The sequence below is a fragment of the Erinaceus europaeus genome, chromosome 8 (genome assembly GCF_950295315.1).
Source record: "Erinaceus europaeus chromosome 8, mEriEur2.1, whole genome shotgun sequence".
Lineage (NCBI taxonomy): Eukaryota > Metazoa > Chordata > Mammalia > Eulipotyphla > Erinaceidae > Erinaceus > Erinaceus europaeus.
The window spans coordinates 115390686-115415572 of NC_080169.1; the positions used below are offsets into that span (position 1 = coordinate 115390686).

Genomic DNA, 24887 nt, shown 5'->3' on the forward strand with positions numbered 1-24887 from the left:
AAAACCTAGATAGAGACTAGGTCCCATAAGATAGAGCATATGTTCACATGTATCCATAAATTAGGGCAAAACATATACCTGAAAGAAAAAATACACAATAGTCTGTAGTGAGTCAGTATTAAGTTCATAATTAAATAGTGTCTGCTTAGACTTAGATACCCTCCTCACCTACCTCCTATTATAGTTCTCTCACTCACTCCAAAGCTATCCTTATCAGACCAAGGAGTGCAAAAGCTGAATAAGGGCAAGAGACTGGCATACTTTAACGATGACTATTTAGTCACTTATCAAGCCACCCCATCAGCTGGGGCCCTATTTGGGGAGGCCTAAGATTCCCACACAAACATGATGGGCTGAGACTTCGAATAAATGAATAAATCCCTCTCTCCATTGTTACCGGTCATTACTATCAGGAACAACACAATAGACCCCTTTGTAGGCCCCCATAGGACCTTACCCTCAACTTGGATCAAAAGTGGTAGAGAATGTTCTATCCTCCGAAGGGAGGATGGATAACATACTCTATGCTACACCTGAGGAAGATGGGTCAATACTGGAGCAGCTTGGAATGTTCTTACTGATGACCACAGAATGTGAGGTCAGATCTAGAGGGATGCAGAGGTCACACAGGCTCCTAAGCTGAAAATGGGCCCCAGATCACATCAAATCAATGGGGTTTACAGCCAACAATATACCCCTTTCCCATATTAGAGAGCTACTCTGTTCCCTGACCCAGCTTTCTGTTCCTATTCCAGCCATGACATCATCTCCCCAGACAATAACTTGGATCCACCTGCATATCAGATTTCAGGCTCAGGGGAAGGAAAAAAAAAAAAAAAACTAGTATAGCCACAGGCCCTTTGGAATATAACTAAAATGTCCCTATGTACAAAATGGAGACCCCCCAACTCTTCATCAGCACTATTCCAGCCTTTAGGTCCATGATTGGTCAACAATTTGTTTGGCTTTGCATGTTAACTCTCTTTTCAGTCACCAGGTTCCAGATGTTATCATGATGCCAACCAGACTTCCCTGGACAGACAACCCCACCAATCTGTCCTAGAGCTCTGCTTCCCCAGAGCCCTGCCCCACTAGGGAAAGAAAGAGATAGGATGGGAGTATGGATCAACCTGTCAACACCCATGTTCAGTGGGGAAGCAATCACAGAAGCCAGAAATTCCACATTCTGCATCCCCATAATGAACCTGGGTCCATACTCACAGAGGGTAGAAGAACAGAAAAGCTATCAGGGTAGGGTATGGGATACAGAGTTCTGGTGGTGGGAATTGTGTGGAGTTGTACCGCTCTTATCCTATTGTGTAGTCAATGTTTGCTTTTTATAAATAAAAAAGTTTTTAAAAGGAGGAAGGGAGGGAGAGAAAGAAAAAAAGAAAGAGAAGAAGAAAAGAATAGAGAGTGCTGTAGAGGTTGTTAAAATCATTCAAGCACTGAGCTCACTAATTGCATGGAAACTATAGAGCAGACTCTGCTGCAGGATTATCAGCAAATAGTTGATAACTGTCACTCAAAAGAGACTATGCCTGAAGTGAGCACTGGTTCATGATCTAGAGAAGGTGCTTCCCGTTCACATTCCTCAGCAAAGCATAGCCTTTCATTCTGATGACAAACTCTTAGAAGACCTAAGGAAAAAAAAAAAAAAGGAAACTAAGGAAACTCAAATAACTACCATCCTGAGGGCAGTTTTGGTGCTCTGGTATCTTTCCCTCTCTGTCTCCTCCTATCAGATTCGCCCAGAGCAGTGAATCCCTTCTTCTTCTTCTTCTTCTAGCGTTTGCCCTTCTTCCATAGCCAGTCAACAGCATCAGGTTGAGCCTGATGTAAAGTTTCGAGACCTCCTCTGAATCTGGAGAGGTGGCAGTTGTTGACTATGTGAGTCATAGTCTGTCTGGAGCCGCAGGGGCAGTTCGGGTCATCTCTGGCTCCCCAGCGATGGAACATAGCGGAGCACCGGCCATGGCCTGTTTGATAGCGATTGAGGAGGGCCCAATCATAACGTGCTAGGTCAAAGCCGGGTTGACGCTTGCAGGGGTCTGTGATGAGGTGTTTGTTCTTTACCTCAGCTGACTGCCAACTCTGTTTCCAAGAGACTGGAACAGAGAAGTTCAGTGTAGGCGTAGGGGACCAGATTGGGTGACGAGACGTCAAGCGTTGAACAGGGTGGGTGAAGATATCCGCGTATATTGGCAGGTCTGGTCGAGCGTAGACGTGGGAAATGAACTTAGATGATGCCGCATCCCGACGAATATCTGGCGGGGCGATGTTGCTAAGAACTGGCAGCCATGGAACCGGGGTGGAACGGATGGTTCCAGAAATTATCCTCATGGAGGAATATAATTTGGAATCGACCAAGTGGACATGGGGGCTACGGAACCATACTGGGGCACAGTATTCTGCAGTGGAATAGCATAATGCCAGAGAGGATGATCGTAGTGTGGAAGCGCTCGCGCCCCATGAGCAGCTGGCCAGTCTTGCAATGATGTTATTCTTCCTAATGTCTTATCTAAAATGAAAAGTAAGCTGTGTGTGTAATCAGGCACTGGCTCTCAAGTAGTTTATATTGAATAGAAGTTCTATTTCAAAAGGTGTGTCTTCTTGCTTTTGTTTTCTTCCCTTAACTGGTAAAGACATGAGGAAAAAAAAACACACACGAGACAGGGACCAGGCAGTGGTGCACCAGGTTAAGTGCACACACTACAGTGCGAAAGGATGCAGGTTCAAGTTCCCAGTCTCCACCTGTGGGGAGAAAGCTTCATGAGTGGTGAAGCAGGGCTGCAGGTGTCTCTATCTGTCTCCCTCTCTTCCTCTCCCTCTTAGTTTCTCTCTGTCTCTATCCAATAATAAATATATTAAATTTAAAAAAGAGAGAGGAAAATATTCTGTGTGGTCAGTTCTGCATTTGGTAACCCCAAAAGGATCCACAAGTCTAGGTGGCATGACCTAGTGTATTCAGACATAAGGTTTGGGACCAGGGGGTTAATTTAAATCCCAGCTCTATCACTCACAAGGTGTGTGACTTTGGACATGTTAAACTAGCATTAGTTTCTTTATCTTCAAAAGATTATAAAAGCACAGGGTTGTTGCAAGATAAGGTTATGAGGGTACAGCATGCTTAGACAGTACCTAGCACACAATAAGAATTACATAATCTTTTTTTTTTTTTTTTTTTTTTTTTACCGGAGCACTGCTCAGCTGTGGTTTATGGTGATGCAGGGGATTGAACCTGGGGATTTGGAACCTCAGACATGAGAGTCTCTTTGCATAATCATTATGCTATCTACCCCTTCCCAGAACTATATAATCTCTGAAGCTATCATTATTAATTTTCAATCTCCTCCCTGCATTCACAAATGAACACAAGTTAAGCGCTGACACGGAGAGCAGTTTGAGATAAAGGGAGTTGAAAGAGTGCCAGCTCTCTCTCTCTCTCTCTCTCTCTCTCTCTCTGTTCTGTGAGTGCTTTATAAGTAGAGTCTACAGAAATGTCTCCATGGGCCTCATGTCCATAGGACATGGGAAAGAATGCAGACATGGGAGAAGACAAGGAACCAAATCCTTCTCTATCATTTGCATCTCCAGATTTAGAACTCAGACTTCTGAGCTAAACAAATGGGGTGGATTTGAAAATGATGCATGAATTGCTTCCTTCCTCCTGTGGCATGAGGAGGATCTGCCCATCAGATGCAAGGAAGACATTTTCCTCTTTACCCCAAGACAAGTAACAACTCAGCATGCAACAATCCTACACTTTCCCCAAAGATGGACTATCACGCTTAATTCTAACCATCCTAGGTTCTGAATGCATCTTTGGTATCTTTGCCAATGGCTTCATTGTGGCCATCCATGCAGCTAAGTGGATTCAGTTTCCACCAGTGGCAGAATCCTGCTCTTCCTGGATGGATCCAAAATTGCTCTCCAGAGCTTTATGATGCTAGAAATAACCTTCAGTTCAATACTTCCACACTGTTATAATGAAGATGTCATATATGAAGCCTTCAAAGTAAGTTTCATGGTGTTAAATTATTGTACCCTCTGGTTTGCCACCTGCCTGGGTTTCTTCTACTTTGTGAAGATTGCTGACTTCACCTACCCTCTTTTCCTCAAGCTGAAGTGGAGAATTTCAGCATGGATGCCCTAGATTCTGTACCTGTCTGTGTTTATTTCCTTGTGCTACAGTAGGCTCTTTGTTAATGGCATCTACCATGTGTAATTCAATGATTCTTTTCCTATTCCCTCCTCCAACTCCACCAGGAAAAATTACTTCACTAGGACTGATGTAGTCAGCCTGGTTCTTCTCTTTACCTCAAGACTCTTCTTTCCCATGACCCTGTTCATCCTTGTAGCCTCACTGATGATCATCTCTTTCAAGAGACACACCCTACACATGGAGAGCAAAACCACAGGCTCCAGGGACCCCAGCATGGAGGCCCACAGGGGGGCCATCAAGGCCACCACTTACATCCTCATTCTTTATGTGTTCAATGCAACTGCTCTATTGCTTCACATGTCTAACATCTTTGATGTTGACAGTTTCTGGAATGCTTCGTGCAAGATCATCATGGCTACCTCCCTTACTAGCCACTCAGTGCTACTGATTCTGGACAGCCCTGGGCTGAGAAGAGCCTGGGAGCAATTTCAGCACCAGGTCATCTTTACCTGAAAGAATAAGCTCTATCACCAACATCCAGAAAATACCGCAAGATCTAGCTCAGCTAGTTCTCCTTTCCCTCACTGGATCTCTTTTCCCTTGTGTCTTTTCTTCCCCAAATATGATATGATCTTTTTTTCTTCTTATTATCCATATTTTACTTACTAAATAGAAACAGCCAGAAATCAAGAGGGAAGGGGATGATAGGGAGAGGGACAGAGAGACAACTACAACACTGCTTCACCACATGCAAAGCTTTAAACCCCTGCAGGTGGGGACCAGGGCTTGAACCCAGGTCCTTGCACATTGTAACATGCATGCTCAACCAGGTGCACCACCACCCGACCCCTCGATCTTTTCACTTGCATTGGTGGTTCAGTTACTTTTGTTTCTTTGCCTTTCTTTCTTTCTTTCTTTCTTTCTTTCTTTCTTTCTTTCTCTCTTTCTTTCTTTCTCCCTTCCTTCCTTCCTTCCTTCCTTTCTCTCTCTTTCTTTCATTTATTGCCACCAGGGTTATTGCTTGAGCTCAGTACCAGCACTACAGCTCAGCCACTCCCGTCAGCCATTTTTTCCCCATTTTGTTTTGTTTTCCTTTCTTGGTTTTATTTGATAGGACAAAGAGAAATTGAGATGGATGGGGGAAATAGGGTTATAGAAAGACACCTGCAGCCCTTCTTCATAGCTCATGAAGAGGCAACCCTGCAGGTGGAGAGTAGGGGCTCAAACCAGGGTCCTTGTAGCACTTAACAGGGTAGGCCACCACCCAGCCCCCTTATTTATTTATTTATTTGGAGATTCATTTTTATTTCCATCCCTTGCCTCCCAGACACCATTTTTTATAGTTCTTCCTAACATATCCTTTATCCAAGTTGTCTATTTTTGCCTCCACTTGTTCTACGTAAAACTGCAATTCTACATGTGAAGTGCTATAGACCTCAAAGAGAAGAACAAATGCAAGGTGATCTCATTTATACATGAACACAAGAGACAAGGACAGAAAGGGAGAAAACAAAGCAAGACTTGGACTTGAGCGTAAAGCAAAGGACTCTTTGGAAGGGAGCTATGAGGGGGGCTTGGGGCTTCTAGAGCATCATGGTAAACTTAGGTGAGAACATTCCACTCGCCTGACACAGGACAGTGAGAAATTGTACCCTTGTGTCAATGATTGTACTGTAAACCATTAGCCCTTAAAAATGCTTTAGAGGCATGGAAAAATACTGACATTAACTGGAAAAAAAATAAAACTGCAGTTCTATCGAATGCATATAGTCTCTAGAAATGTTTGAAAACATCAGTGGCAAAGTTTCTCTCTAGATCAATTAAACTGGAATTTCTGATGTTGGAACTAAGACAATTTTTTTAAATAAAATGGATATATTGGCAAGCCCATAGGATAAGAGGGAGACCATTTCACACAATTCCCACCACCAGAGTTCAGTATCCCATATCTCCTCCCTTGAAAGTTTTAAGTCTTCAAGGCAATTCTGACTGTAAAGTCAAGTAAGCCAAAAAAAAAAAAAAAGAAGAAAAGAAAAAGGCTTTGAAATTTGAACTTCTGTCAACTCTTTCTTCCCCCACTCACCCACCTTTATGCAAATCCAGGTCTATCACACCTTGTCTATCTTCAGAAGACATCTTAAATAATCTGAAAACATCCATCAAAATTAACAGTACCTAAAATACCCTTCAACCTAAAATTTTTACCTAAGAACTTTTATGGTTGTCTGTTTATATGCAAAAAAAATTCTGCAGGAAGGTCTTTCTAGCAGTATTGATTAATGATGAGATGTGTACACCCAGAATGGGAAATTATATAAACATTTTAAAGAGGTGAATATATCCAGAAGTGAAAAGACTCCCAGTGCATTGCTAAGTACAAAAGCATCAAGACATTTTATGTCTTTGGTTTTAGTGATCTTCGAATGAAATCATTTCTAGTTTTTAATGGAGTGTATGTGTTTCCGGTACATGTGGGTTTGTAGTTTCTTGAAGGACACACCAAAATGTTTAAGAGGAGACCTGGGGAGCAGCATTGGATGTGGGGATAAGTGAGACATTTTTCACTTCATTTTACACAGTCCTGGTTTTTGATTGTTGGCTTTGTTTTGCTTTGTTTGCCTTCAGGATTATCGCTGGTGCTCAGTGCCTGCATTACTAATCCACTGCTCCTGGCAGCCATTTCTTCCATTTTATTGGACAGGATAGAGAGAAAGTGAGAGAGGAGATGAAGCTAGAGAAAGAGAGAGAAAGAGAGGCACCTGCAGATCTGCTTCCCCTCTTGTGAAGCGTTCCCCCTGCAGGTGAGGAGCTGCGTCTGGAACCCAGGTCCTTGTCAGAATCCTTGTGCTTTGTACTGTGTTTGCTCAACCAGCTGCTCCACCTCCTGGCCCTCCTATACATTTCTGTATTATTTGAACTATTGAGAACACATATGCATCGATTTTTTAAAATTTTTAAATGATTTATACTGATTTTTTTTATTTTACTGTAAACAGAAAAATTTGAGAGAGAAGATTGTGTAAGTTAGTTGTTGGAGACTCTTGCTAGGCTTGTTTTTATTTAAAAACTGCAAGCCTCTTGAGTTATGAATGAAACATCTCACTTTCTGGCCTCTGCCTCCTGCTTCCCATTTGATTCACTCAGGGGCTGTTGACAGCCCTGTGTCTTCTGCTCCTGTCAGGCCCCTTTCTTCCCTGTCTTCAGATTCAGCTTCTCCTTGACAGTTAATCATCACATGCATCCTTTAAAATATTTTAGGTACTTACAGGTGAAGAGGTGTATTTCCGTGAGGTGCTTTGAGATAATTCAGCAGAGAATAAAGGAGGAGAAAGTAGGACACGTGGTCTGGGAGGTGGTGCAGTGGATACAGCACTAGACTGTCAAGCATGAGGTCCTGAGTTCAATACCTGGCACATGTACCAGAGTGATGCCTGGTTCTCTTTCTTTCTCTGTCTCTCTCTCTCTATCTCTCTCTCCTATTTTCTCATGAATAAATCTCCTATTTTCTCATGAATAAATAAATAAAATATTTAAAAGAGAGAGAGAGAGAGCTGGGCAATTGCCAGATATCAGTGACTTTCTTCAATTCAGACCTCAGATTCATAACAGTTCTTTAGTCTATTTCAGGATGTATTTGAAATAGTCCCTGATGTAATTTTTATATACCAGAATCATAACATGCTCTAATTTCCTGGCCCTGTTAGCTCTTCATTCCCACCACATGGAGCAATCCCAAACTTAGATGAACCCCACTATGTAACACCCTTCATTTAGAGCTCAGTGGCCTATGGTTACTTGGGAGTAGGGTGACCATTTACTCCTAGAGATGGGTGATTTTTAAAAATTATTATTACTGATTTAATAATGATCAACAAGATTGTGGGATAATAGGAGTACAATTCCATAAAATTCCCACCACCAGAATTCCATATCCCATCCCCTCTGGGACTATGGGCCAAATATCTTTATGGGGTACTGAAGTGGGGAGTTCTGGCTTCTATAATTGCTTCCCTGCTGGACATGGGCGTTGGCAGGTGGATACTCCCAGCCTGTTTTTGTTTTTCCCTAGTGGGACAGGGCTCTGGGGAGATGAAGTTCCAGGACACATTGCTGAGGCCCTCTGCCCAGTGAAGTCAGTTTGGCATCTTTATAGCATCTGCAGCTTGGTGGCTGAAAGGCAGTAAGATATAAAGCAGAACAAATTGTTTAATAATCAGGAACCTGAAGGTAAAAGTTTAGCAGGATGAGATTTGAGGTCTTTGCTCCACCTGCACTTAACCCACTGCACTACCGCCCGACTCTTAAAATTAAAAAAAAAATTTAGACTTTAAAAATGAAGGTATTTTAAAATATATTCAAATAGCCATGAATTTAAATATCTGGACAATTTTAATTAAAAAAAACACACTATGATATCATTTTTTTTTTCCAGACAGTAGTTATATGGCTGGGAGAAGGAGTAGAACAACAACAACAAAAAAAAAGAATTTCAGTTAAAAGTGTTGCATCTTCTGTATTTTCAACAGTATAAAATATAATCCATTCAAAAAATGAATGACTGTAAACTCTAAGCTGATAATGTTTAGAGCACTTAGTCTAAGAGAATGTGTTGAGAATGTAGTCTAAGTGTTGAGAACTCAATCATGCTTGCTATAACGTCTGCTTCCATGGCCTGCATTTCCAGAGATTTGGTCTGTATCAGCTAGAAGCTACCCAAAGGTTTTGTTTTTATTTTTGCTTTTTTTTAATGAGTGACCAATAATTAGCATATGATATGTGATAGCCATCCTTAGTAAGGCAGAACTCTCAAAGGAGATGGCTTGGACTATGGGGAACCTGTTTCTATGATCCAGTAAATTTTAAATTCTGTTTTAAGCCAGTGAGAAAATTTCTCATATCAACACCTTCTGGAGTCCTTTATTTACCAAGAGCCATTGTCAACTTCTATTTGAGAGTTTTAGAGTGTTCCCAAGTTGCTGGGTTTCAGATGGGATTGCTTATAAATGGATCCATTTTGATGCCCTCCCATCTGAGTTTCCTAATCATTTGGGCTTTCTTCCTTATGCTTACTTTTCTAAATTCATTTAAGTACACTTTGCTGAGTTGTGTTTTTCCTTCTTTTCCTAAAGGAAACCAAAAAAACAAAAAAAATTGTATGCTTAAGCATGTTAGATGAGGTTTCTACCAACTTCAGATCTTTATCTACTTGGTGAACACTTGCAAATAAATCTAGAATGTAGAACATATCTTGATTTGAGTCCTTTATTTTCTATATATGAAACGTAATGTTTCTTATTGACCATCACCACTGGCATGAATGCACCAGAAGTGCCTCTCTCCTTTTGATTCTATGAGTGATAAAGTGACATCTCTTACAGACAGCATCATCAAAATTTCTTTTCAAATATATATATATATATTTTAATAAAAGAGATACAGAGAGAAATATACAGAGAAATACCAGAGCACTACTTAGCTTTGGTGGTGCTGGGGATTGAACCATGGACCTCAGAGCGTCCAACATGAAAGTCTCTTGCATGGTCATTACAATTTCTCACCAGCCCCACCTTCTAATCTTTTATGCAGCACTAGAGAAAGAATAAGCTACATCTTAAAGGTGAAAAGATCAGATAGTGCTACATCTAAAATAACTAGAGAGTAAATAAGAGAGTGCTCAGAGAAGAAAATTGAGTTGAGCCTAAACAATTGAATAATGTAACAATAAAATTAGGAGTAGCAACAGCAAAATAACCTCTAAAGCAGTCAGTAGACTATAGGCAAGAAGTGGCAAGAACACTTATCAACTGTCAAGTTGAAGTTCTAAATCTCTGTCATGTACCCCCAGTTTATACTTGAACAAATAATTAAACTTGTAAAAGCTTAATCCCCTCATCTGTAAAATCAAGGGATGATAATGTCAGCCTTACAAGAGGGTCCTCAATAATATCTAAGATAAATGACGCTTGGGAAATGACAGCTGCAGGATGCCCACACGCCACTAGAAGGAGATGTGTCCACTTATGCCTGGTTATCAGCCTCCAGACCTTAATCCATGACAAATTCACCAAGTGAAACAACTATCTCCTCTTCCTATCTGCAAAGGGTGAGACCGAATTCCTTCTGAAATAGCAACACTATTTTTTTCTGTTTCAGGAAAATGCAGACATCCTTTTCAAGAGACTCGGAGTTTATGAACACAATAAATAAAGGCAAAGTAGGAACAGGGAAGAAGAAGAAGAAGAAGAAGGAGGAGGAGGAGGAGGAGGAGGTGGAGGAGGAGGAGGAGGAGGAGAAGGAGAAGGAGAAGAAGAAGAAGAAGAAGAAGAAGAAGAAGAAGAAGAAGAAGAAGAAGAAGAAGAAGAAGAAGAAGAAGAAGAAGAAGAAGAAAGAAGGTGGGGCCTTCGAAGTGAATAGAAATGGGCTTTGGCTCCCACATGGGTTCAGCCATCTTTACCCAGATGGTTCATGTGCTTCTCTGTGGCACATGTTTTTTCATTTTCCTGATTAAAAGTTTAAAATATCAGAGGGTGGGGGAAGCCTCTGAGAAATAATAAGAGTGCGGGCAGGGCTTAAGTAGTAGAATAAAAATCATTTATTTAAGTCTTTTAGATACAAAGAAAACTAAAAAGTCAAAGTCATGGGGCATATACTCAATGGAGACTCTAAGAAAAGACTATAAGGTGCCTTTGGGACCAGATGGATGGGACTGGCAGTGATTATGGTGAGTGAGGTAAGGAAGGACAACTATGTAGGTAAGTGAAAGACAACTACGGGATGATTTCATTCCCTCCATTGGATACTGCAGTGATTCTCCACAGATATGGATTGACTATTATTTCTATAAATATATATTTTCACCCCATTTTTTCTGTAGTCCTGCCTTCTCTTCCATGTTAAGTCACATGGATATTACTTCCTAATATCTTTCATTTTTTTACTTCTCTTTCTGGGATTTCAGAGCCCTCTAGTCATCCTCTCCTAACATTTCCCACCTTTTGGGAGTATAGACCAAAATTCTTATCAGGGTGCACAAGGTGGGAGTTCTGGCTCCTTTAATTGCTTCCCTGTTGGACATGGACATTGGTAAGTAGATCTATAACCCACAGCCTGTTTCTGTATTTCCCTAGTGGATAGGGCTCTGGAGAGGTGAGGTTCTGAGACACATTGGTGTGATCATCTACCCAAGGAAGTCAGGATGGAATCATAGTAGCATCTGCAACCAGACCACACTCCCCATGTCTTCATGTGTCTATGCAAGAGCTACCTGCATGTCACTAATAAAATATTTTTCTGTGCAGGACCTACCTCATTTTTACATACTTCATCTATGGAGTCTTTGGTGTTTCTTCCAAAGCTATATCCAGGATAAATGGGAATGTCCCTTAGGCCCCTTCACAGACCCAAGGCCTGCTTCTTACAACAATTATTCTGTCTTCCATTATGCTGTTTATTTCAGCCCATCCCATTCCCCCTACACATGCACAATGATCATTATAGACTTTACCACCTCCTGAGAACTTCATTTTGAATCATACTAGCATCAGTTTGATGTAATCCACTGTTTCACTACATGACTTTCTCAAGGCTTAACTCTCTTACTCCATTCTTGACCATTGGGTGATAAAGCTCAGTCACATTCATAATAACCAAAATCTGGAAGTAACCTAAGTTTCCAATGACAAATGAGTGGCTGAGAAATTTGTGGTCTATATACACAATGGAATACTACTTAGCTATTAAGAATGATGAACTCAGTGCTCGCTTTGGCAGCACATATACTAAAAAGAATGATGAACTCACCTTCTTCACCTCATCTTGGATGAAGCTTGAAGGAATCGTGAAAGGAATCAGCCTGAAAGAGAAGGATGAATATGGGATGATCTCACTCAAAGACAGAAGTTGAGAAATAAGAACAGAAGGGGAAGCACAAAGCAGAACATGGACTGCATCTGATGTAAAGAATTCTGGAGGGGAGGGAGAGCTTTCAGGTCCTGGTGGAAGATGGTGGAGAAAGACATAGACTGGGGGATTATAGTGTTTTGCAGAAAACAGAAATTTTATACATGTATCAACAACTGTATTTACTGCAATCCACGAACTCCCCCATAAAAAAGAGAAGAAAAAATGAAAGTGCTTTCACTGACTGTATGTTTTAGAATAACCAACTGCTTCCTAGACCTCATGTCTTGCTTCTTTATTTGTATTCCCTAAGCTACCGAAAGATACCTTTCTATAACAACCTCAGAAAGGTCACTATGAGAATGTAAACTCTCTCAGTTCTGACTGGTTGGAAATACTTTTGTTTTGCCTTCCCTCTTGACTTGTAGTTTGGATTTTATAATTATAGGCTTTGTATTATTTCCCTAAGCTCTTACAGGAAATTTCATGATCTCTTAGAATGTATCACTAATAAATGGAAGTCTGTAAGCAACCTCTACCTTCATATCTTAAGGGGTTTTGCATTTCATTTCTCTAGAAGCTTTCAGGGGTGATTTTTTGTTATTACTTTTAATGCTTCACAAGGATTGCAATACACCTGCATATGATGGAAATGTGTCTGCACATGACATGTATTTTGGTCTTTCTGTTTCAGAATGTGGATCTAACTCCTGCTTCTGGTCATCCTTGTTTATTAAGGTAATGCCTATTTTGCTACAGTAATATGATCTCAAGAACAGGAGAAAATATTCTAGGAAATGACTGAGACCCAGATACTTCTAGCTTTTTCTGATCCTTCTGATCCTGGTGCCATCATCATGCTACCAGACCTCTTATATAAGGAGATAAGATGATTATAAAGCATCCCCTCTATATTCCAGGTAGAATTAAATAAGTGAACACCCTGCTAGTAAATCTGTATAAGAAATTATTTTGGTGGTCCTGGGAGGTGGTGCAGTGGATAAAGCACTGGATTCTCTCAATCATGAGGTCCTGAGTTCAATCCCTGGCAGCACATGTACCAGAGTGATGTCTGGTTCCTTCTCTCTCTCCTCACCAGTCTTTCTCATAAACAAAGTCTTTTTTTAAAAAAGAAATTATTTTGTTTTTAATATATGTTATTTGTTGTTTTCACCGGACTATGTTGTTTTCGCTGGGCTGGCTTCACGGGCAGGTAACAGATGACCAGGGACTCATGGTTGAGCTGTAGGCAGTATCACTTTATTCATGCAGGACGCAGCACAATCTAAGACGAGCTAAGCTAAACTCAAGTACTGTAAAACTCACAATGCTGTCTTTATATATACTTGCCAAGTAGGGTGGAAACAGGATGTGACATAGAGTGGGTGGAGAGAAAAGTGACTGGTGAAAATCAGAGTGTAACAAGGAGAGGATCAGGCTGTGACAAGGAGGGGGCGGAGCAGGTGAGAATCCTATCACTGAACCACCAATGCCCTGGAGGTAGGGGTGGTGCTTGTTAACAGTGGTTATGTAAATAGAATAGTGTTAAGCAGGGGGGATTTAAACCAAATGAAACAGAAGGGGTCTCACGCATACCAACAGTTATTGAGGGGATTAATTTTTTATATAGCAAATACAATTGTGGATACATTTGTAAAATTCCTCAGTTTTCTGCAAAACACACTTACCCACAGACTAGGTCCTCCTACACCATCATGTTCCAGGACCTGAAAGCGATCTCTCCTCATCTCTCTCAGAGTTCTTTCCTTTGGTGCAATATACCAAACCCTGTCTGCCCTGGCCTGAGGGGTTATCAATGGAAACCTAGGGTAGGGGGCAGGAGAATGGAAGGGACAAGAGACACAAAGAACGAGAGCAAGACAGGAGGTCTGATCAAGCTCTGAAAATTATATTTTACAGCCACAATTTATGCACAAAGAGGAAGTTCTGCTAATGTAGTGGGGGAGGGAGGTGGGTGAGCAACTTTCCAAACAGCTAGATGGTAATCTCAGTTCCAATGGTCTGAATGTCCTCTCACCGGCTATATGAGAGTCTTAGCTAAGGCCTTTGCTACTGGCATATCCTCCCTTTTTACAATTTAAGTGAGGCAGGAAAATGAGGGTAAAAGCTAAGAGTCTTATCTAGAGATAAATGGGCATTAACCAGAGGGGAAAGTATTGACCTGATTTCTCCTGTGGGATAAATATAGAACTGATCTTCCCGCATCTTATACGGCTCTTGGTGTCTTATGGGGAGGGGAAGGAGAGCCACTATTTCTAAGGTGAGGAAAACTCACAGTGAAGAGTTCTGATGACCGACATCAACCTCTATGCAAATCAGGTTTGCTTCACGGGGGACTCAGAGGCGGACTATAGGGTCCTCCCACTGCAGTGCTTAACCTTGCACCCCTTACCGGTGCCCACACCATGCCAGGCTGGTGTGCATAAATCTGAATTTTATGCAGCACCTAAAAGAGGTCTGACACCCTCAGGTTCAGCCAAGCCTCTGTCAGCCAAATCAAGTCTGTGGTAATATATTTGTAGGGGTTTGATGCCAAGGAGTCAATTTGTTGTTTTATAAAGCCAGTAATCCTCCCAATTGCAAGGAAGACTAAAGCAGAAACAAACCAATGGGACTACATCAAATTGAAAAGCTTCTGCACATCCAAAGAAACCATTAAACAAACAGAGAGACCCCTCACAGAATAGGAGAACATCTTCACATGCCAGACATCAGACAAGAAACTAATCACCAAAATATATAAAGAGCTCAGCAAACTTAGCTGCAAAAAAGCAAATGACCCCATCCAAAAATGGGCAGAGGAAATGAACAAAACATTCACCACAGAGGAGATACAAAAGGCTAACAAACATATGAAAAACTGCTCTAGGTCACTGATCGTCAGAGAAATGCAAATTAAGACAACACTAAAATACCACCTCACTCCTGTAAGAATGGCATACATCAAAAAGGACAGCAGCAACAAATGCTGGAGAGGATGTGGGGACAGAGGAACCCTTTTACATTGCTGGTGGGAATGTAAATTGGTACAGCCTCTGTGGAGAGCAGTCTGGAAAACTCTCAGAAGACTAGACATGGACCTTCCATATGACCCAGTAATTCCTCTCCTGGGGTTATACCCCAAGGACTCCATAACACCCAACCAAAAAGAGGTGTGTACTCCTATGCTCATAGCAGCACAATTCATAATAGCTAAAACCTGGAAGCAACCCAGGTGCCCAACAACAGATGAGTGGCTGAGAAAGCTGTGGTATATATACACAATGGAATACTATGCAGCTATCAAGAACAATGAACCCACCTTCACTGACCCATCTTGGACAGAGCTTGAAGGAATTATGTTAAGTGAACTAAGTCAGAAAGATAAAGATGAGTATGGGATGATCCCACTCATCAACAGAAGCTGACTAAGAAGATCTGAAAGGAAAACTAAAAGCAGAAACTGATCAAATTGTAAGTAGGGCACCAAAGTAAAAACCCAGTGGTGAGGGGTAGACATGTAGCTTCCTGGGCCAGTGGGGGGTGGGAGTGGGTGGGAGGGATGGGTCACAGCCCTTTGGTGGTGGGAATGGTGTTTATGTACACTCCTAGCAAAATGTAGACATATAAATCAGTAGTTAATTAATATGAGAGGGGGAAATCAATTGTATGTCTCAAAGTTTCTCAAAAGACAAACTGAATCTTTTTAATATATAGGCTGTGTATTTGATATGTGGACTCTCTCAAAAGCCTAGACCAAGTAGATTAGAAGCATCGAATAGCACAGCTATATACAAGATACTGGATACTGTACAGCAAACCCTAACAAAGGGACTTTTCAAAGTTAACCCAATTACCAAATAATGTGATGATAACATTAACTATCGATTGTCTTTTTGAACCCTAAGACAGCAGGAACCTCACATCTCCACTATAGAGCCCCTACTTCCCCCAGTCCTGGAACCCTTGGATAGGGCCCACTTTCCCGTATGCATCTCCCAATCCAAACCAAATAATATTGCATCCGCCATCACAACCTAACCAACGCAATGATTGCCACCTCAACATGCTTCACCTCAGACTGTTTCCAGAGACTTCACATGTGGAATGACAACCCTTCAGCTTCATTACTCGGGTGAGACCTTTCCTTTTATAGTACACTCTAATTTCATCTCAGGTAGTTCACTTTCCAACAAAGTCCCATAACCTAGATATACACCAGGTTCTGTGAGAGAGAGCTTATGTGCACACATATCCATAAACTACTGCAAAATATATACCTGAAAGCAGAAGTACACTAGAGTTTGCAGTGAGTACCTCCCTAACACTTCCTCTCCACTATTCCAAGCTTGGGATCCATGATTGCTCAACAAATTGTTTGGCTTCGTATGTTAACTCTCTTTTCAATCACCAGGTTCCAGATGCCACCAGGATGCTGGCCAGGCTTCCCTGGATTGAAGACCCTACCAATATGTCCTGGAGCTCAGCTTCCCCAGAGACACACCTTACTAGGGAAGAATGTCTGTTTTAAGTCTGTGTGCTAACCTTGTTTTCATTAATATGTGTTAACCCCTAAGTAACTAAAGTTTGTTTTAAGTTTTAAATAAGATTTAGTTAAGCTAAATGTGGTTTTAAAGATCCCAACTCATAGAGTTGGCACACCTTTACCAAAGTAAAATATAAGACAGTTTCGTCCTTCTGATAGCTAATATCAGCATCAATTCATTAGTTAAAAGATTTTCTGAGATATCTAGGCATGGTAAAATGCCTCTTCAGTCTCTCTCATTCTTGAGAGATTTCTAAACCTTACCAGTACCCCTATACCAACTGCCACTGTTTGTAACAAATTCCATGTTTGGACTGACTTTCTAATAACCCAGTCTGGGTAGAGCAGTGGCCTTGCCAGGAAAAATGAGTTAAACATCATATTCCTGACCTGGTCTGGGGTCCGAGAGAACGTCACTCCCCAATGGTTTACCAAGGAGCATAGGACCGTCATTTCAGAGACGGAGTGAGTGAAGGTTCAGATAGGAGCGCCGCTTTAGCCCAGAGTGAGTGAAGATCTGCGTGGTGATCATTGCAGATTCAACCGTCTGTGAGATTGATCTGTTTTAAGGAAAGAAAGAGCGATGCAATTATGGGACAAGCATTGAGTAAACATGATTTGTTGCTTAAGGGCCTCAAAGAGTCCCTCAAGACACGAGGAGTAAGGGTTAAGAAAAAGGATCTCACGAAGTTTTTTTTTTGTGTGTGTGTGTGAGTGATGTTTGTCCATGGTTTCCCTTAGAAGGGACTATTGATGAAAAAAGATGGGCCAGAGTAGGAAACTGTTTAAGAGATAACCTTCTGTTTGTGAGTCTGTCTCTATTACCATGCCTGATTCAGGAAATCCCACCCCTGAGGCTGCCACAATCAAAACGACTCCTGCTAAGTCTCCTCCTGTTAAGATTTACCCCTCTTTGACAACCTTAAGACCCCCCCGCCAAAGATGGGCCTGATGATAGTCTTTCTCCTGAAGAGGCCTTATCCCTTGATGAAGAGATGGCCAAATATCATAATGCTGACCGGCCACCCCTATGCACTTCCTTGTCCAGACCGCCTCCCTATACCATCACCCCTCCGTTTTGTGCTCCAGTACTTGACTTATTACTGACTATACCACTAAGGCTAAAACTCAACTAGCACAAAAAAAAAAAAAAAAAAACAGCTTCCCTTAGAAAATTAATAGAAGAAAAACGACAGCATTTACAATTAGTTAAAGAACTGTGGGCTCTTGATTTGGCATTATCTTAAAACTAGCCAGCCAAAAAAGATCCAGCCTTTTTTCCTCTGGCCATCAGAGCTCTCAGAAAGTGTTAAACCAATTCTGAGTGAGATCTTATCCTGCTAGCAAGCTATTCTTTAAAGAAAGAATGAAATCAATCAAACAAGACATTCTCTCTAACTTAAAAACTATTAATCAGAGAACCAGTACACACTTTGGATAGAAATTTAATGATTTGTTTCTTTAAAACTCTGAAAATGTACCTCAGCCCAGAAAAAGAATTTCAAAGATTTTTCTCCACGCGTGGTGGTAAACTAAGCCTGGCTGTTCCATCTGTGCAGCCAATCACGACACAGAGTTGCTGCTCCACAGATTGGCGAAGACTGCAGTCAATCATTCCCTAGCCACAAATGCCCCTGGGGGGGGGGGGGTTGGAGAGGCTGTGAGTTAGAAATCTAAAAGCCGCTTTTCAAAGGGAAAATTTTTTCTTTTCACCAAGAATGTCTGTTTTAAGTCTGTGTGCTAACCTTGTTTTCATTAATATGTGTTAACCCCTAAGTAACTAAAGTTTGTTTTAAGTTTTAAATAAGATTTAGTTAAGCTAAATGTGGTTTTAAAGATCCCAACTCATAGAGTTGGCACACCTTTACCAAAGTAAAATATAAGACAGTTTCATCCTTCTGATAGCTAATATCGGCATCAATTCATTAGTTAAAAGATTTTATGAGATATCTAGGCATGGTAAAATGCCTCTACAGTCTCTCTCACTCTTGAGAGAATTCTAAACCTTACCAGCACCCCTATACCAACTGCCTCTGTTTGTTAATTTGCTAATTCCATGTTTGGACTTGCTTTCTAATAACCCAGTCCAGGTAAAGCAGTGGCCTTGCCAAGAAAAAAGGGTTAAATGTGGTATTCCTGGCCTGATAAAAAATTTTCATTTGGCAGATGTGATTCAACAAAATTATTTAGTGTAAAATGGTCATCTAAAAGAAATGTTAACAGTAAAAATTTATTTTGAACATTTCAGCTATAAGGTTTATTTTAGCTTTTTAAGTTACCTATCCCAATCAAAGTGAAAGATCAATTAAGTTGTGTACCCACCCTTGTTCATAGCTTCCCTAAGGGTGTGATAGCTTTGTGAGAAGCAAAGATCCTAACAAACAAAGTTTAACATTTTACTTAAAATTGTTTAAGTGACTCAAAAAAAAAAAAGTTTCGAACACAGTTCTTATGTGGTAACAAAGGTAAAATTTCATTTGCTAAGACAGCTAAAGATTTAAAGTAAAACTGTTAAGTATTTAACGTGAAAATTCTTCTCCAAATTGATATGAAAATTATCTATGTATTTAACTGAAAAAGTTACAGGCCCCCAAAATGTCCTGTGTACTGTTTCGTGGATATTGGTCCACAGGAAATTTGGCATTTGTCTGACACTAGAAATCTTTTTGAGAAGCAATGTCACTAATGTGTGTTAACTCTTTAAGTAACTTATGTTTGTTTAAAGTTTAAAAAAAAATTTAGTTAAACTGTATTGGGTTTAGAGATCCTGGTTACGGGAATTGTTTACAGGAGGTTAAAAAGATAACTTTTAAATTTATGCTCTTTAAAATTCAAACAGAGCCTCTTAAAATTAGATATCCTTCACTGAAGATGCTCCTAGATCTTGACTGAGATAGGTAAAAAAAAAAAAAAAGTTTTTTAAATACTTTCTCAACTAAACAGGCTTGGGTTAGTAAAAGATAACACAATGGTTATGTTAATTATTTACATGCCAGAGGCTTTTGCTCTGATAAATGAGGTTTAATTTAAATAAGATATGTAAAAACAAATTTTCCAAATAAAACTTATCAAATAAATGTGGGGCGGCCTAATGTAGAGCTGTATAGATGTTTTAGCTAACCTTTTTACATTTTATTCAAGAAGTATGCCCCTGGTTTCCCTGAGAAAAAACTCTAGATATTAAAACATAAGAGAGACTAGGTAAAAAGTTAAGAGAGTTTTATGTCTGATATAGACAAAAATGCTCCGGTTAAAACTTTTATTTTAAACTTGGTAAGAGATTTTTTTTATCTTAGTCATGAGCTAGTTTCTTTTTCTTTTACAGTGACTTACTCCTTCTGATAAAGTTGTTACTAAGATAACTCCCCTATTTAGAAAGACTACAAAAATTATTATCAAATAATTGGCTTTTGAGAGTACAGATTCTACATGTCAAACTGTAATCAGTTCTTTTAGAGAGTAAAAAATTATCTGGCTTGTTTTAAGACACCATCAGAGGTTTATTCTTGATAAATTAAGGTAATACATGGTGCTTCTGGTCTGATAGATTTGTTTTGGCAAATCCTGATTTAACAAAATTAGTATTTTGAACATTTAAGCTATGAGGTTTTATTTTAGCCTTTTAAGTTGCTATATTAGAGTTCTAAGGAGCAAAATCTATTAAGAGTTTTATATCTATGCTTACTCATGATAGCTTTGTGATGAGTAAAGATCTTAGTAAACTAAGTTATAGTAGTGTGCTTAAACTGTCTAATCAGTTTAAAATAATGCTAAAAAAGTGGTAAACATTTTATCATGTCAACACATTATGTATTGACTTTCTATAACATATTGGAATATTTTAATAAAGAGCCTTCTAGAATCATATAAAAAAACTCAAGCCAATTCTAACCACTAGATCATCAATTAACTTGGTACAAGTTTTCTTCCTAAGTAAATGAATATAGGTATATCTGCACATGAAGAACTGACTGCTCATATGGTAAGATTTAAAACTAAACATTTTTCATTTTTTATTTATGGGTGTGTGATGACTCCTAAAGTCACTCATATCCTAAAATTTTTTTCTCTCATTTTTTTACAAGCCTCTTAAAATTTTAACGCTTGAGCTGCCATAGTGAGGGTACTTTACTGGCTCCTGCATTGTTTAATTAAGATTCTGCTATTCAGACTTTTAAGATTAATCTCTATTGATAAAAGCCAATGCTCTCTGGCAGATTGATGTAATTCACCTGCCCATGTTTAGTAAACAAAAACTTTTTTTTCTCAGTTGATACTTTTTCTAAATTTATGTGGGCTACAGCTCAAACAAGAAAAAGCTGAAAAACCTTAGGAGTCATATGCTCTGTTTTGCTTCAATAGACATCCAATCCATGTATTTCTGTTTCCTTTAGAACATTAAAAGCTCAATAAATAAATTTAAAAAATAGGGGAATGCACCCCCCAGGATTCAGTTGGCTAAAGTGTCAATGAAGTAACTATACTAAACCTTTTTAATATTTACAAAAATTCAAATTGTCCATTTATTATATCTCATTGACAAAGTCACCCACTCTCCCAGCCATAGAGACATATTTCTTCTTTTTCTTTTTCCAACACTGGATGTCCATGTTTGTTTTCCTTTTATTATGGTGGATGACATTATTGCTCTTGCAAAATCCACACAGTCCCTGTTGGCAAGTCCTTACCACAAAGGACACCATGGTAGTATATACTCCAGCTAACCTCACCAGCCTATCCAAGTCTTCTCTTTCTGCTGACCTACCACTGCTGACTTCATCCTTACATGTTTATTGACTGCTCACTTTTCTCAAAATATTCCTCATGTTCAAGGAACCTCACCTAATGTGTATGCACCTCCTCTGTTTGTGTTTTGGTACAACATCACCCTATATTTTCATGTCAGTTCTTCTCTACGTGGTCCTTGCCTCCTAGTTTTTCTTGTTCCACATCTGACCCTCTATGAGGAAGAAAAATTTCATCATTTGGTGCTGACGACCACCAGAGGACCAGATGTGCTGTGTTTCTTCCCCTGGACATCACATCCACTGACTGCTTCCCTTAGACTAGTGCTGGTGGCACGCTAGGACACTTTGATGCCCCTTATGGGACCCTTGATTAGTCTTTTGTTAATGATTACCTTGGGACCCTTTATTTTTAATAAGATTACTGACTTTATAAAACAACAAATTGACTCCTTGGCATCGAAACCCTTACAAATACAGAGGCTTGGCTGAACCTGAGGGTGACAGATCTCTTTTAGGAGGTGCATAAAACTCAGATTTATGCACGCCAACCTTGGCATGGCATGGGCACTGTTAAGGGTTGCAGGGCTAAGCACTGCAGGGGGAGGACCCTATAGACATCTGGAAGTAGTAATAGGTGCGGGCGTGACTTAGAAAGGAAGAGAAGTCAGGACTATGGAAAAAAATGGTCAAATATAGACATAGTTGTAGAAATAATAATTAACTCTTATCTACAACCATAGAACTGCTGTAACTTCCAATGGAAGAACTGCAGATAAAGAATTCTGGTGGTGGGAACAGTGCAGAATTGTAGCCCTGTTATCTTGTAATTTTGTAAATCAGTATGAAACCACTAATAAAATTAAAAAGATTATTTATTATTATTTATTAAAAATAAATTCCTTATAGATGCAATACCCCTTTCAGAGGACATATGTTTAAATTTGTGTCAGTGTTCTTGGTTTTTTTTTTTTCCCAAGGCCCTTTTATCTGAATGTTTATCCTGGTCTTTCTCTTTCAGGATGTGGATGGTGCTCCAGCTTCCTGTCTCACTAGATTACTAATTCACCAAGGGAACTGAAAGTCTGTTTTGCATAAGGAAGTACTTCCCCAGCCGGACATTCTCATGAATGGAAAGGCTGATTGAAAGCTAACTCTGCTCTGTAATTTGGGATGGCCAATTCTTCAGGATTAGTTTCTGAGTTGCCTCTAGCGATTTGGGTGAGGGAAGTGACATTAGCCTGGAAACTTAAAAAGTTCATAAGAAGCTTTGTTTTGTTTTGATTTGTTTATGTGGACTCTTGTTGAATCACCATAGGTTTGCAATACTATATAAATCTTTGTAACACAACTGCATACCCCCATAGGCATATAAAGCTCATCTCAGAAATCATAAAATATTCAATACTATCACACCATTAAATTGACCCCCTCTGTTGAGAGGTGATGCACCTGGTAGAGAATACACGTTACCATGCTCAAGGGCCCTAGTTCAAGACATGGTCCCCACTGCAGGGGAAAAGGAAGCTTCATTCACCAAGTGGTAAGCTAGTAACACTGGTGTCTCTCTTTCTCCCTATCTCAAGTTTTCTCTGTCCCTATCCAAAAACTAAGTGCAAAGTAATAAATAAATTATTCTGCCCTTTTGTTCTAGTCCCTTTTCCTTCCTCTCAGGCAGCCCCATATTTTTCATAGAATCTGTGAGTGATATTTTTCTCCTTTATTGCGGGGATAGTTTACAGTCCACAGTAAATATAGTAGTTGGTACATGTGTAACATTTCTCAGTTTTCTACATAACATGCTAACCCCCACTTAGGTCCTCCTCAGCTACCATGTTCCAAGACCTGAAAGTGTCACTCCCCCATCCCCACAGTCCTTTACTTTGGTGCAATGCACCAACTCCAGTCCAAGTTCTGCTCTGTGTTTTCCCTTTCTGTTTTTCAACTTCTGTTGATGAGTGAGATCATCCCATATTTATCCTCCTTTTTCTGGCTTATCTATGAATGACTTTTATTGTGTTTTGCTTATTTATATTCCACTAATAAGATTAAGCAATCCAGTAATTGTCTTTTGCTTTCTGACTTACTTGACTATACAGAAACAGCCCAAGTCCTATTCACTTTGTTGCAAATGCCAAGCTTTAGCAGCTGAATAGCATTTATAATAAGAAAAAAAACTGAATCTATATGCAAACACCTGCAGTTGAAGCCCTGGCTCTTATTTCCTGAAAATGTGTTCAGTTTCTCAGGAAAAGAACTATCCACCTGTGGGCTGCCATTGCTTTTGCTTGCCATAGTGGTGAAAGGTTGGAAGGGATCCCAGAAGAAGCCATCTGGCCAACAGTATGTTAGTGGTCTGGTTTTGCATCTTGCCTCCCTTCCTCCATCCAAAGCTATCCTTATCCAAACAAGGACTTCAAAAGCTGAATAAGGGCAAGAGACTGGCATACATTAACGATGACTCTTTAGTCACTATCAGGTCACCCATCAGCTGGGGCCCTATTCGGGGAGTCCTAAGATTCCCAAACAAACATAAAGGGCCTAGGCCTCGAATAAATTGCTCTCTCCATTGTTACCAATCATTATTATCAGGAACAACAAAACAGACCCCTTTGTGGGCCCCCATAGGACCTTGCCTTCAACTTGGATCAACAACAGTAGGGAATCTTCCATCCTCTGAAGGGAGGCTGGACAACATACTCTATGTTCCACCTGAGGAAGATGGATCCTGATATTGGGGCATCTTAGAATGTTCATAACCACAGAATGTGAGCTCGGATCTACAGGGATGCAAAGGTCACATAGGCTCCCAAGCTGAATATGAGCCCTGTATCAGATCATATCCATGGGGCTAGGAAGATGGAAAGATATTGGGGAAGCTTGGAATATTCCTACTCATGACCACAGAATGTGAACTCAGATCAACAGGGATGCAGAGGTCACACAGGCTCCTAAGCTGAATATGGAACCCAGACCAAATCAAATAGATGGGGTTTACAGTCAACAATATTTATACCCCTTTCCCATATTAGGGAGCTACTGTCTTTTCTGATCCAGCTTTCTGTTCCTTTTCTAATCATGACATCATCTCCCCGAATAATAACTTGGATCCATCTGCATATCAGATTTCAGGCTCAGAGGGGAAAAAAAAACTAGTATAGCCACAAGCCCTTTGGAATATAACTAAAATATGCCTACTAACTATCTACCAAATGGAGGTACCCCCCCCAACTCTTCATCTGCACTATTTCAGCCTTTAAGTTCATGATTGGTCAATAATTTGTTTGGCATTGTATGTTAACTCTCTTTTCAGCCACCATGTTCCAGATACTAGCATGAACCCTACCAATGTGTCGTGGAACTCCACTTCCCCAGAGGCCTGCCACACTAGGGAAAGACAGAGGCAGGCCAGGAGTTTGGATCGACCAGTCAACACCCATGTTCAGTGGAGAAGCAATTACAGAAGCCAGACCTTCCACCTTCTGCATGCCACAATGACCTTGGGTCCATACTCCCAGAGGGATAAAGAATA

At 40.2% G+C, this 24887-nt stretch overlaps 1 protein-coding gene across 1 annotated transcript; it reads left to right on the forward strand.

Annotated features, from left to right (window-relative positions):
• The first annotated feature begins 3749 nt into the window (after positions 1 to 3749).
• On the forward strand, positions 3750 to 4678 carry TAS2R39 (taste 2 receptor member 39). Its single transcript, XM_007522355.1, is given in 2 exon segments — positions 3750 to 3879; positions 3882 to 4678. Coding segments are annotated over 2 exon segments (927 nt in total).
• Positions 4679 to 24887: the final 20209 nt, after the last annotated feature.